The sequence below is a fragment of the Photinus pyralis genome, unplaced genomic scaffold (genome assembly GCF_008802855.1).
Source record: "Photinus pyralis isolate 1611_PpyrPB1 unplaced genomic scaffold, Ppyr1.3 Ppyr1.4_LG3a, whole genome shotgun sequence".
NCBI classification, from domain to species: Eukaryota; Metazoa; Arthropoda; class Insecta; order Coleoptera; family Lampyridae; genus Photinus; species Photinus pyralis.
In genome coordinates, this window is record NW_022170509.1 from 10,202,718 (window position 1) to 10,212,388 (window position 9,671).

The window sequence follows — 9,671 nt, forward strand, 5'->3', positions numbered from 1 at the left end:
AGCAAATATTTTACTTTTTATTTATTTTTGCTTATTATAGTCAGAATATTAATGTAAATCCCATGCGCAAAAAAAAGTATTTTTTTGTTGACCGGTGCGTAATCTATCCAGGCGATGCATCCATTACCTTCATTACTGTGGCAGATAAGGTATCACTTCAACTTTGTAAAATTTTGAACGTGCAAATGTGTCATTCCAAACATTGGGAATCATATATAAACTCAAGGGTTTCTGATTAAACTAAACAAATATTTACCCAAAGAAAGGTATTTTTTAAATTGTGATTAGCGAATTGTAATGTCATAGAATTAAGGGTGGTTTGATACGAACGTGCTTGTTTTTGAGATGTTTGATGTTAAATAATGCCGGTGACCTCAATTTTTTTAAATTGCGTTTATTAATCTGTTGTTTAAATGGATTTGCTTGTCGAATTGCGTGCGACACGGATTCGGTGGCGCGGTGCAGGTTAGTTTTCTTTGCATAAAGGCGCGTATAGTATGTAATAGTGATCGCAATTGAAGCCAAAAAGTTTACCTACTAATATTTTTGCTTCTGGTTTTGAAATGGACACGCCTATCGGCGCCGGCGATTGGTCGACAATTTAAAACTTATAGTATCTCAACATCGCACGTTGTTCCAACAGGGTGTTTTCGGCGTTCCAAGAGTGAGAGGGAACACAGGTTCAGTTCGGGGTGAGGGATTACAGTTCGCGTTCGCGTTATTCCCTCAATTCGAACGTAATGTAACTACTTGGCGTCAGCGTGAGCGTCAATTCACTTTGAACGCTCCGTGCGTGCGGTTGTTGCTACCGTCCGTTTTTCGAATACAATCCGCGTGTTGTGAAGACTGGTGACTTGTGTTTTTACTTTTGTTGTTTGTTTATAATGGCGATACCTTTTAATGTGGAAAACGATTCTGATTGTGACGAAGCTGTGCTTCAGCTGCTTCTTTCTGATTTGTGTCGAACTTTGCAGCAAATTGCTCTATTTCAACGTTCCCGGAGGACGCAAAATTTAAATCGCGGTAAGTCCCTAGTTTTCTTCGCTCTTTCCTCTTAAAATTGCAAAAATTAATTGTGCGGGAAAACGATCGGGTGCATCGCGGACCTGTTGCACAGGGATAGTGAATTCTAGGATAGAGGTTCAGGGTCGGCCGCGAGACGTTCATTTTATCTCGCGTTTGGTGGCAATCAATCTGTTCTTCTGCTATTCACACTCCATGGAGATTAGCACAAAGACCGTGAAGTGTGACTTCCGCGTGCACCTCAAAAATGCACGTTGTTTTTTATTTACGTTTAAAAAAAGAAGAGCAAACGCAACTCGTACATCTGCTGCCTCTTGAGAAGAGCGCGTGTCTTTTCTAAAAATAGTCTTCTTTTCAAAATTACCACTGAGTGATCTGCAACTTAAACGATGTCGGATAATTAAATTGTGCAATTCTCTATTTTTATAGTAAAATGAAACAGTGCCAATGATCTTTTGAGGTGACTAATTTATACAAATCTTAAGAGTTGTGAAATTCGAGGTATTTACTCACAAATTCCGAAAAAATTTGCAAGTGATCGTCCTTGAACCGTACTTTAAAATAAATCTGAATTGTAAGATTTTCCCATCTAATTAATGTGCACACGTGCTCTCATTTTTCCTTCAGTTATTAGATGACCCAGAAATTTTCGTAAAGCTAATGACTTAAAAATCCATCAATGAGTAGCTAATCAAACATATAGGTCACTTCGTGTTTTCATTCTTTGTCGAGTAAAGGATTCGATTAAATTGAATGATGTAATTTGCTTAAATATTACTGCAACAGCAATCTTAAAATGTCACCTTCCTTTGTTTGATTGAATAACCCTTCGCTCTATAACAAGAAATTACACTTTGATTAAGTATAAGTTTCGGTAAAAATTACCATGAAGTTATATGATCAGTGTTCATAACTATAGGGTATCTTCTACATTAAACTAACAACCAGTTTTGGTGCCAACCAGATTTCTGGCGCCAGAAAGTGTCTGCACTACGCTACCTTACTTTACTTCTCTAATTTTTTTATTGTCGAATAACTTACTGCGAAGTATTTTAAATTTCACGTACATAACGCATCTTAATCGATTCCGATTTCCATAAGTAATTAATATGGTAATTGTGTAGTTATTTATAGCGTTGTGATAAAATTGCACTTTTACAAATGACCTTATATTAAATGTGCGCGATTTCAGCTCCCTCGTCTCCAGCGACCACGACATCAAGACATTCCGGCGCATCTTCAGAGACTGAACGTACCCTCCTAAATTCGACGGTCGATTTGGCATTATCACTATCACAAGTCGAAGCTCTTCAGCAGCAAAACGCATCCGTATCTACGCGACGCCGGCATCCCAGACGATCAAGATCGGAACCTTCATGCTGCAAAGAACCAAAACCTGTAGTGATATCAGTCGCCGTTGAAGTCACAAACAAAGATTGGATCCAGGTTAGTATCCTAACTCAAATTTGTACCCCAGGGTTGGTGTTGAGATATTAACTGAATAGCCCCAACACCGCGAAATCCTTTACAATCGAACTGCGTAGCGCTCACAATTTCAATACCGCAGTGAAACTGACCTTGGTTACCGCTTATAGATAATTAAAATGCAATTACATTTACTTATCTTTGCATTCAGGGATTTTCTTTGTCTATTCCGCTCCAGTTTTGTCGAGGCGTAATAAGTTCATATTTTGCCTGTTGCAGAAAGAGCACCACATCTCGCCAACCACAAAGAAACCATGGTATAGATCAGACGGCCTGCTATCAAAACTCATCCCCGCCCAACTATCAGGTCCCTTGTGGACCGCCGTCATATGCATGGTGGGCTGGCATCTACTGCGAACGCGGTAATTTGGCAGCTCAACATGTACAATGTACATTTAAATCATCCAAAGCTGTAGAGATTTCCGAAGAAACATTTTTCGATAAGAAATCGTGTGATTCTATTTGATTTTAAAATATAAATACGCGACAGAATAAAATTTATTTTTTGTTTTTCGGTTTATTCTCGGTATGTTTCATTTTGTAAATGTGTAAGAGAATGTTTTAGGGTTAGGGATACATGTAGTTTGTTTAGTTGAATTATAAAGGTATTAATTGCCTTTAATTATTTTTGTACTTGTCGGTTCCAAAGAGAGCAGAACTAATCAATGAATTTGATCTCATAGTAAGCACGACGATAGTACAGTACGTTATGACTGTCCGTAAACGCGTCGAAATTCTCTCAGGAATTTTACTATTAGACGTAATTTGATTTTTGTTTTTCACGAGAATTTTGTTTTTTTTGTTTTTAATGTAAATAGTTTTTTTTTTCTAAAGTTGGATTCAGTATAGCCAAAGATTGAGTAGTGCCAAGCAGTTGTGCGGACGCCGTCCTTTGTTCACTTTCGCTACCGTGAGTCTGACTTAGTACATTTTTTGTATATTGGTGCAGTCTGCTGCTCTCAAAGTTTTCACATGATCTCCGCTAGTTAGATTAGTGCGGTGAAAGCTGGACGCGTGCCGAACAGCCCGCACTGAATTTTTTTTTGTACATATTGATCGTCTCCTTTTATTGTGTTCATGTCTGCACCGGCCTGGTCGCTTCGTGTTAATAGATAAGGCCGTTGACAATCTTGGCCAGAGTGAAGCTCACTGTCTCATAAGGCTGTTGGCCACAACTTCGCCTGCTAATAGCTTGTGTTTACTTTTTATAAATATATACAAGTACCTACACATAACATGGGACGTATATAAAATTTAGATGCTGATATTTTAAAAGAAATTAAAGCAATTAAGTAGATTTAGTTTAGATTTAAGTAGATTAGTAAAGCTGCATCTGTGGATCGCTCTTCAAAGCATCTCTGTGATTTGCCAAAAAAGGCAATTTATCCTGTTGCAACTGATCTCTGAATACATTTCTACAGAATGTTTTCGTTTGTAACGATTTTATTCCCTAGTCAGTATAGTCGTTTTGTTTTAAGGTTGACTAGAGGTTTTTTTAATTTTTGGGCTCAGGAACGCCCCTATGTTTTTTTAATATGTTTATGTGCTAATGTGTTGTTTGTGTATTGTTTATTTTATAAATAAGTATTGTATGCCATACATTTGAGTTTATGTCATTTTAATTTTTTTATTTGTTTTTGTACGTTGTGTAATATTCTGAGCTGCTGGACCAATGGCCGAACCAAATATTGTTTTGGCCCATCAGTGATATATTATACATTGCCCACGGCAGACCAATAATATACCAGTTGATTTAAGGTTGCTTAATATGTATATTATTTCAAATATAAATGTCATACGTTTTATACATGTTTATACACATATATAACTATATAATATTATATTTTTGTGAGGTATGGAAAATGTAGCAATTACTTCTGATTTACCATACTCACTATCGAGCTACCAGTAGTCTTTCAATAATGTAAACTTTTTCACTTTTATATAATTATTGGTTTTTCAAATAAATGTAAACATGCCGACATGTTTGAAGCTTGTTTTATTAGAAAATCGCCCGCCGCAAATGCCAAAAACGAGAATAGAAACCCCATACAGTAGGCAACCAAATTTACATCTAAACGCACACCTCTACAAAAAAAACCTAGAAAGATTTACGATCCTTTGAAACGTATCTTTATCCTTCAGTACCAGACAGCCTGACGCCATACCACTTGAACCGTTAAAACTTTTAAGGCAGATGATAATAGGACACTTGGGTTTGAAACGTGATATTTATCTACACTTATATAATACCCTTCAGTCCAGCATATAAATTTCACTTTAGACGTAAGTATTTCGTAATGCGAAGAAACAACTCTTTCTTTTGGACCCATAAGGCACTACGAATCCAACAAGTGTGAACAATTGGGGCAAAATATCTTTGATCCTGTTTAATTAATTTCCAAACTGCTTGTATAAAAAAAGTAATCTCGCACATCGATTACGTCCATTTAAAGTAAGGAATTTGACGGGATTTTTTCAAATACACACTGAAAAGGTGTCACTCTAAAAGTCTAAAGAATACCGAAATAAGTTCACTCTTGTCGCATATCTAAATAAGTTACAATCAGACCCCGGGTTATAAATCGAATAACTGAACTCCACTGGAGGGGGCGGCGAAATGTGCTAAATTGTATTTTTTTGCATTAGTTGCAATTCTCCTCTGTGGTGAATTTTGTTTCAAAGTCAATTTACAAATAAATAACCTCGTAAATAACTGTATGAACTAAGTAGATACGCAATTTTACTATTACAAACATTAGTTACGGAGGCGCCGAATGAAATATAGCCCAGGGTGTTAAAAACATTTTTGAACAACGCATTTTCTTTGACAAGCTAAAAGGAATTTCTAAAAAAATGTACCTGTAAAATAATGCAAACTTCCATGGGCTTTGCTAGGGCGCTTCAATTAGGGACCAGGAGAGAGAAAATGAAGGTAAAACGCAATAGAAATAAAACACTTAACTACGTCAATTAAAGAGGGCTAAATTTAACCGCATTTAAGATTCGTCTCTTACTGTGCGTCTGATTTGTTGGTTTCCTATACGCTTATGCAACACATCATACAAGCTACCTAAAAGATTTTATTTCAAAAAATGTGTATGGCAGTATCTGCATAATTACTAAGTAGATTGATGAAACGTCGGTAGGAAAAAAAATACAACGGACTGGTATTCAGAAAATGCCACTGGAAATTGTATGACAAAGTCAATACATTTCTACTGAAAAAAATCACTGGCATTTTCAAAAAAATTGCATGGTGTGTTGCCTACCATAAGTCTTCAGATGCCCGAAATTCCATTATTTCTAATACCAAAGTGTTTTAGAAACTACGAGTATGTCTAAAATAACAATACATAGTCAGACAAATATAGATTCACTTTAATTTTACAACTGAATTTTTACGATAGGTAATTAGTCTTCGAGTAACGGTCCAACTAGAATAAAACCGCAAAGAAATCCTGCGAGTTTCCTATAAGATTGGCAAAGCACTGTGTACAACACAGAATTGTGATTTCACTCTTTATTCCCTGTACATAGTATAGGTACCCGATTAGAAATTTTAAATTCTCCCCCCGAAATATGGTCCCTCCAAGTGAATTCACTACATAATAATAGAAACTAACCAAATATAGCAAACGAGCTGCTGTGAATGGCTTGTCATTGGGTATTATATGGCTAAAGCTATGCGCATTTTGAATTTCATGCAATTCGGTTCATAACTAAAGGAGATTATTTTTTAGCCTACATTGCCAATTCACGAACTTCGATCTTCAAATTTGATAAAGAATCCACCTGCAAAATTTCTTGTAATTGTGTGTTAGATTTGCTTTTATTGCAATGCCCATGTATCAAATTTTTATTTAAATACTTCCTTAAAGAAAAAATGCGCAAAACCAACTTTTAAAACTGGTATTAGATTTGCGGTTATTTCAAGGCATCAAATTTTATTTGAATGCTTTCATAAATACCAAAGTGGGCTTGCCAATGTGCAAAAACCAAATTTTCAAAATAGTGTTACATTTGATTTTATTTGAAGTGCCTATATATCAACTTTCATTTAAATACTTTTGTGAATAAGAAAGTTAGCATTGCGCATGCGCAAAACAATGTTTTGAAAACGTCGTTAATTTTACTTATCTTCTTAGTGTCTACATGAGGTTTCATAAATAAAAATGTTTGCAATTCGGTTCATAAATGGTCGACGTGCGAAAAGGTCACCGTGAATGTTGAATCGATTAGACTCACCCTTCGGCATTGCGTATTATATGACTAAAGCTCTGCCCATATCGAATTTCATGCAATTCGGTTCATAACTAATGCGAATGTCAAAAGGGCCTTCCTTATTTTTGATCTACAAATTTTATAAAGAATCCATCTATAAAATTTCATCGTAATCGCTTTATTCGTTTTTGAGGTATCGTGCTAACGGACGGACGGACGGACACCGCAAAATAATGAACTCGCTAGTTAAGAAGTAAAAGTACTTCCGCCCACCGAGAACACTCGTACTGTAGGAGGAGGAGAAGAAGTTGTTTCGAGAGCAAGTTTCTTTTAGTGAAACTATAAGGTTTTGAAGAACGTAAATTTTGATCTTGCCTCTTTCAAAAGAAAGTACGTCGATATTTATTCAAGAGCCTACAATTTGCTAATTTTAAATAGTGCTGACATTACTAATTAAAAAGAGCCTGGAAGCCGACCGAGGTCACATTAGGTTCAATGGATGCCGCCTGTGGCACCTTGGTAAGCGACTTGCTCTTGGATAAAGACATAATTTGAATATTATGCACTAGAACAATCACGAGCCTTGACAATACATAATCGGATATGCCCAGTTTGAATTCCATGCAATTCGGTTCATAATTAACGGAGATGTCAAAAGAAAAGAGTCTGCCTTATTAACTAGTTTTGACTCCACCGTCAGTAAGATCCAGGGACCGGTATTTTTTCAGGACCGAAAACCGAACGAAGACCGTTATTCCGTCAGAAATGGAAACTTATTGAGAACCGGAACCCTTATTATTTTTTTCGGTTCTTTCTGGTCTTTTGCGGTTCTTAACAGGTTATTGGAAGTTGAAGGACGCAAACATGTTCTGAAAATCGATAAAATATTAGGTACTCTATGATTGCCATCGGTAGATTATAAATTTTTAATAAGGTGTCGAAATTAAAGGCAGTACGGGTGGCGGTGGCGGTAATTTAACCACTACTGTAAATGTAAATAATAAAAGGAGGGACGAGGTTTTAGACCGTAAAAATAACAAGTTAAAAAGTAATCGTAAACGATTTACATAAAGCGCATTTCCACTTGCATTCATTTCCCATTTGTAAGATGCAACTTCTGTTAAAATCGTAAAAATCCGCCCACAAATATGAAAGATACCGTTGCACATGGGCAATCCATTGTTGACGTGCTACTTCAATTTCAGTTTATGCGAAGAATTTCATTTCAATGCTTTTCTAAATAAGAAAGTTGGAACTGCGCATGCACAAACCTAAATTTTAAAACTAATGTTAGATTTTCCTTTGTTCCAAGCGCCTAAGTATCAAATTTCACTTAAATAGTTCCATAGATAAAAAAGTTGGCACGGCGCATGCGCAAAATAAAATTTTGAAATTGGCGTTTGATTTTCCTTTATCCCAAGTGCCTATGTATCAAATTTCGTTTAAATTCTTCCATAAATAAAAAAGTTGGCACTGCGCATGCGCAAAACCAAATTTTGAAATTGGCGTTTGATTTTCCTTTATTCGAAGTGCTTATGTATCAAATTTCGTTTAAATTCTTCCATAAATAAAAAAGTTGGCACTGCGCATGCGCAAAACCAAATTTTGAAATTGGCGTTTGATTTTCCTTTATCCCAAGTGCCTATGTATCAAATTTCGTTTAAATTCTTCCATAAATAAAAAAGTTGGCACTGCGCATGCGCAAAACCAAATTTTGAAATTGGCGTTTGATTTTCCTTTATTCGAAGTGCTTATGTATCAAATTTCGTTTAAATTCTTCCATAAATAAAAAAGTTGGCACTGCGCATGCGCAAAACCAAATTTTGAAATTGGCGTTTGATTTTCCTTTATTCCAAGTGCCTATGTATCAAATTTCATTCAAATACTTTTATAAGTAAAAAAGTTTGCAATTCGGTTTATAAATGGTCGAGATGCGAAAAGGGCACTGTGAATTTTGAATCGATTCGATTCAACTTTTGGCATTGCGTATTATATGGCTAAATCTATGCCCATATTGAATTTCATGCAATTCAGTTCATAACTAACGGAGATGTAAAAGCGATCGAACATTTCTAAACAAAGTTATCGTTCACACGGACAGATAGATGGACAGACAGACAAAGGAACAGACGGAGAGACCAACCGGCAGGCGACAGAGAGCAATGCAAAATTATAAACGATCTCTAGGATCGTTAATAAACGGCAAAAGTGTAAAATTATGGAACATGTAAAAAACGGTTTTTTGTTTTTTTTACAATAACTTTTTTTGTAAGCGGTACAGAAAAAATTCCTTCCTTGGTACAAGACTCGACACCATAACGAACCAAATAGCGAAAAAAGTAGAACAATAGCTCTTAAGATAAAAAAACTAGTAGCGTCGCAAAGTTAGCGGACGGACGGACGGACGGACGGACGGACAAAGTGGCCACAATAGCGCATTTTTTTTTATTTTTGTGGAAATGCGCTAAAAAACAATACTTACATAATTTTTTTTACATACGATTTTGCGTATTTTTTCCGTTTATTATTAATAAATTAAGTTTAAATAAATATTTCCCGCTTCCTCCTTTATTCCCCTTGTCGTTGTAAATTAGCAACACTGGCGATACATCAGGTTTTGGTATTTATGACGTTTTATTTACACCTAAACAAATCACGTTGTTATAATGAATTTTTTGAATAAAGACTAGAACCGAAAAGAACCGTTATGGACTGAAAAAAATGCGCAGAACCGAACCGTTATTTTTTTAAGAACCGAAACTGGACCGGAACCATTGTAAATATTTTCGCTTAAATATAAACAGAACCGAAACCGATATTTCATTTGGTCCGGGTCCCTGGTACGATCTTGTCGGGGACTACTATTTCCCTTTTCTTGGTACCCACCTTCGACGTCACGTTCACCCGCAATTCGCGTTTGAAGTGTTGACTCCACCATC

At 36.0% G+C, this 9,671-nt stretch overlaps 1 protein-coding gene across 1 annotated transcript; it reads left to right on the plus strand.

Annotated features, from left to right (window-relative positions):
- Positions 1-706: 706 nt before the first annotated feature.
- On the plus strand, positions 707-4,488 carry LOC116166021. Its single transcript, XM_031480842.1, has 3 exons — positions 707-1,023; positions 2,216-2,469; positions 2,728-4,488. Exons 1-3 carry the CDS (start codon positions 885-887, stop codon positions 2,872-2,874), a joined length of 540 nt encoding a protein of 179 aa, XP_031336702.1. The 5' UTR covers positions 707-884; the 3' UTR covers positions 2,875-4,488.
- The last annotated feature ends 5,183 nt before the right edge of the window (positions 4,489-9,671 follow it).